Below are 3795 nucleotides of genomic sequence, written 5' to 3' on the forward strand. Positions count from 1 at the left end.
TGCTTCCTGTAAGAGTGCCCCAGTGCCCGATGGGATTTGTAGTGCTCTTCCTCTGGACTACATCCCAGGCTGGATTAGCCAATAGGAGGACGCTCCTCCTCAGTCCACAGTGGTCATGCATCCACACCTTCAGTCTGTGCTGTGGCTCCGATCAAGAGGAAGTCACTTATTCTGAGATCACAGTGCATTGTGGGGGATGGAGTCTTTCTCCGGTCCCCTCTTTAGTGGTTTGGCACAGGGGGTTACGTTTATCCTGTAGCACACACCCCCACTTCTCTTACTTGGTTTAGTCCAACACGCATTCCCTTTATCAGTTCTTCAGGCTAGTTCTTGTCTTGGTTGAGGCAGGCCTGCGTTGGGCTGGTCCACCTCTCTGTGTGCGGAGGGGGGGTAGGGGTGGGGGGGGTTCAGTTGGCCCCCTCTCCTGCAGTGTCCTCTCTTTCATTCTCATCTCCGTCCTTCCTTCCGTTCCCTGTTCTCTCTCTTCTCTACTTCTCTCTTCTTCCCTCTGCTTGTCTCTCCTCTCCTCTCTCTCTCCCCCTCTCACAGGGGCAGGCTGGTTGCTTTCCTGATGGGTCAGATCGAAGTTTCATTACTGCCGCTGTACCAGGAGAGAGGTGAGGGGGAGGAGGGAGAGAGGTGAGGGGGGAGGAGGGAGAGAGGTGAGGGGGAGAGGGGAAGGAGGGAGAGAGGTGAGGGGGAGGAGGGGGAGGAGGGAGAGAGGTGAGGGGGAGGAGGGGGGAGGAGGGGGAGGAGGGAGAGAGGTGAGGGGGGAGGAGGGAGAGAGGTGAGGGGGAGAGGGGGGGGAGGGAGAGAGGTGAGGGGGAGGAGGGGGGAGGAGGGGGAGGAGGGAGAGAGGTGAGGGGGGAGGAGGGAGAGAGGTGAGGGGGAGAGGGGGAGGAGGGAGAGAGGTGAGGGGGAGGAGGGAGAGAGGTGAGGGGGGAGGAGGGAGAGAGGTGAGGGGGAGAGGGGGAGGAGGGAGAGAGGTGAGGGGGAGGAGGGAGAGAGGTGAGGGGGAGGAGGGGGGAGGAGGGGGAGGAGGGAGAGAGGTGAGGGGGAGGAGGGGGGAGGAGGGGGAGGAGGGAGAGAGGTGAGGGGAGGAGGGGAAGGAGGGAGAGAGGTGAGGGGGGAGGAGGGAGAGAGGTGAGGGGAGGAGGGGGAGGAGGGAGAGAGGTGAGGGGAGGAGGGGGGAGGAGGGAAGGGAGGGAGGGAGCGGGGGAGGAGGAAGGGAGGGAGGGACAGAGGGAGGGAGGGAGAGAAGGAGGCAGGAAGGAAAGGAGAGGGGGGGGTAGGGGAGAGAGGGAGAGAGGTAGGGGGGAGGAGATAGGGATGGAGGGATGGAGGAGAGGAAACGTGCAGTGTTAGATGAGTGCAGGGATGCAGGCAGTCAGCATGCAGCATTCCAGTGTGCTGGGTACCTTACATTCACTCACAACAACACATGCTTTATAAAGGGGTTATAACATATATCAGCCCGGCTATTCAGCAGGTTATAACCCAGGAATACTGTACGACTATGTACATGCAGATTCCACAGTCTACTGATGCATTCAGACTTTACTGAAGGTGTTACCGTACCATTATCAACTTGTATGCATACAGTATCATATACATGTGTGTTGCTCTATGCCGGAGTCCTGTTTTAAAATATGTATCAGCATTGTATTGTTAAGATGCCAAAACTACACACAAGCGTCTAAGAACTACAGAATAACATCACCCGTCACGTGACTACCCACTCTGAGTCTGATTCGTTGCCTCCGTTGACAGTCCCGGACTTCAGGCTCATGGCCACGCCCCCGTTCTGCTGCTCGCGCGGCGCCGGCGTCCGCTGCGGCGTCTTGATGATGACGCTGTGGTTGCCGTGGTTACCGGGCATCCTGCCGCCGTCGTTGGAGGCGATGGAGGAGGGTCGGGAGGAGTTGGGGGCGTTGGCGAGGGCGGGGCCGGACGGCGGCGGGGGGGAGATGGTCGGGGGGTTGTACTCGCCCAGCTTCTCACGCAGCTTGTTCTTCATGTTCTTGTCGGTCAGCGGCGGCGGGTACGAGATCTTGTTCTTCAGAATACCTGGGGAGGAACACGCTTTAGAACCTGGGACTTTACGAGGAAAAACTAACTAAAACTGAAAATGTGCTTTGGGTGTAATATAGGGAACTTTCTAGGTGTATCAGTTATGGACTTACAGTCATGCTCATTTTGAAATGTATGAGTGAATGAGTGAGTGAGTGAGTGAGTGAGTGAGTGAGTGAGTGACCAGACAATTAATGGATGAATGAATGAATGAATGAATGAATGAATGAATGATAAAAACGAATGAACCCAATCAGTCACATCCGTGTCCCTCGCCTAAACAAATCAATCAACTGAGTCAAGTGAGTCAACGAACAAACGGACAACCGACAAAGAAAAACGGCTGACATCAACGGACGATCCCTCCAGACAGACAGAGGGTCCGCGTGCGTGCGTGCGCGTCTCACCCTTCCTGGTCTCGGCCGGCTGGTGGTTGCTGTTGCTGTTGGGCAGGCAGGGGGGCGCGGTCTCCCTGGCGGGGGTCTCCCTCTCCGGGGGCGCCTCCCCCACGTGGTTCAGCTTGTTCTCCGGGTGGAGCTCCACGTTCACCTTGGTCTCCACCCTCAGGCGCTCCGCCCCGCCGGGTTCCTCGCTGTCGCTGGCCGTCGTCGCCTCCTTCGGCCAGTAAGGCTTCACGTGATTGGATACTGCCTCCACTAGGACACATGGGGAGAGGGGGGGGGGGGGGGGGGTATGTGAGCCAATCAGTGCTTTGGTGGGAGGAAGTAGGAAGTTGTTTTGTTTTCTGTGCTGTTTTAGATGTCTAAAAGAGCTCTGGCATGTGACTAGTTATCAATAGCTTTAGGGGGAATGGAGGATGAAGTTAGGGTGGGTTAGGTTAGGGTTGGGCATTGTATTGTACTTTTCGACGTGCTGTAGATTAAGATTAGGTTAGTTAAGGGTTATCTCTGTACCTTTGGGTGTGCTGTAGGTTAAAGTTAGGTTAGTTAAGGGTTATATACCTTTGTGTGTGCTGTAGGTCAACGTTAGGTTAAGGTTTATCTCTGTACCTTTGAGTGTGCTGTAAGGTTAAAGTTAGGTCAGATAAGGGTTATTTTGGTACCTTTAAGTGTGCTGTAAGGTTTAAGTTAGGTCAGATAAGGGTTTTTTTGGTACCTTTGGGGGTGCTGTAAGGTTAAAGTTAGGTCAGGTGAGGGTTATTTTGGTACCTTTGGGTGTGCTGTAAGGTTGAAGTTAGGTCAGGTGAGGGTTATTTTGGTACCTTTGAGTGTGCTGTAAGGTTGAAGTTAGGTCAGGTAAGGTTTATTTTGGTACCTTTGGGTGTGCTGTGCACTGGCTGCCTGTCGTTGTTGTGTCTCTCGTTGTTCCACTTGGGCTTGATGTCCATGTCGTCGTCTTCGCTGTCCGAGGAGTGGGAGGATGCGTAGGACGAGCTGTGCTCATCCACAGACAGCTCGCTGTCCGAGTCCGAGTCTGGGAGGGGGGGTCAGAAAGTGACATGGAGAGGGGAGAGGGGAGGAGGGGGGTGAGAGGTCAGAAAGAGACATGGAGAGGGGAGGAGGGGGGGGGGGGGGGTGAGAGGTCAGAAAGTGACATGGAGAGGGGAGAGGGGATGAGGAGGAGGGGGGGCAGAAAGACATGGAGAGGGGAGGAGGGGGGGGTAAGGGGTCAGAAAGAGACATGGAGAGGGGAGGAGGGGGGGGGGTGAGAGGCCAGAAAGAGACATGGAGAGGGGAGGAGGGGGGGGGGGGGGTGAGAGGTCAG

General features: G+C 55.9%; 1 protein-coding gene across 1 annotated transcript in view; it reads right to left on the reverse strand.

Annotated features, from left to right (window-relative positions):
• Positions 1-495: 495 nt before the first annotated feature.
• The window catches only part of LOC311317032 (cadherin EGF LAG seven-pass G-type receptor 1-like), a gene marked incomplete at its 5' end in the record, with an annotated part of 150518 nt that continues 147218 nt past the window's right edge, over positions 496-3795 (reverse strand). Inside the window, 4 exons of the mRNA XM_084448025.1 lie at positions 496-601; positions 1740-2067; positions 2478-2726; positions 3346-3504. Coding sequence (XP_084304151.1) covers positions 577-601; positions 1740-2067; positions 2478-2726; positions 3346-3504 — 761 coding nt within the window. The 3' untranslated portion in view covers positions 496-576. The remainder of the gene's footprint in view (positions 602-1739; positions 2068-2477; positions 2727-3345; positions 3505-3795) is intronic.

Source organism: Borostomias antarcticus, assembly GCF_949987555.1.
Source record: "Borostomias antarcticus genome assembly, chromosome: 13".
Lineage (NCBI taxonomy): Eukaryota > Metazoa > Chordata > Actinopteri > Stomiiformes > Stomiidae > Borostomias > Borostomias antarcticus.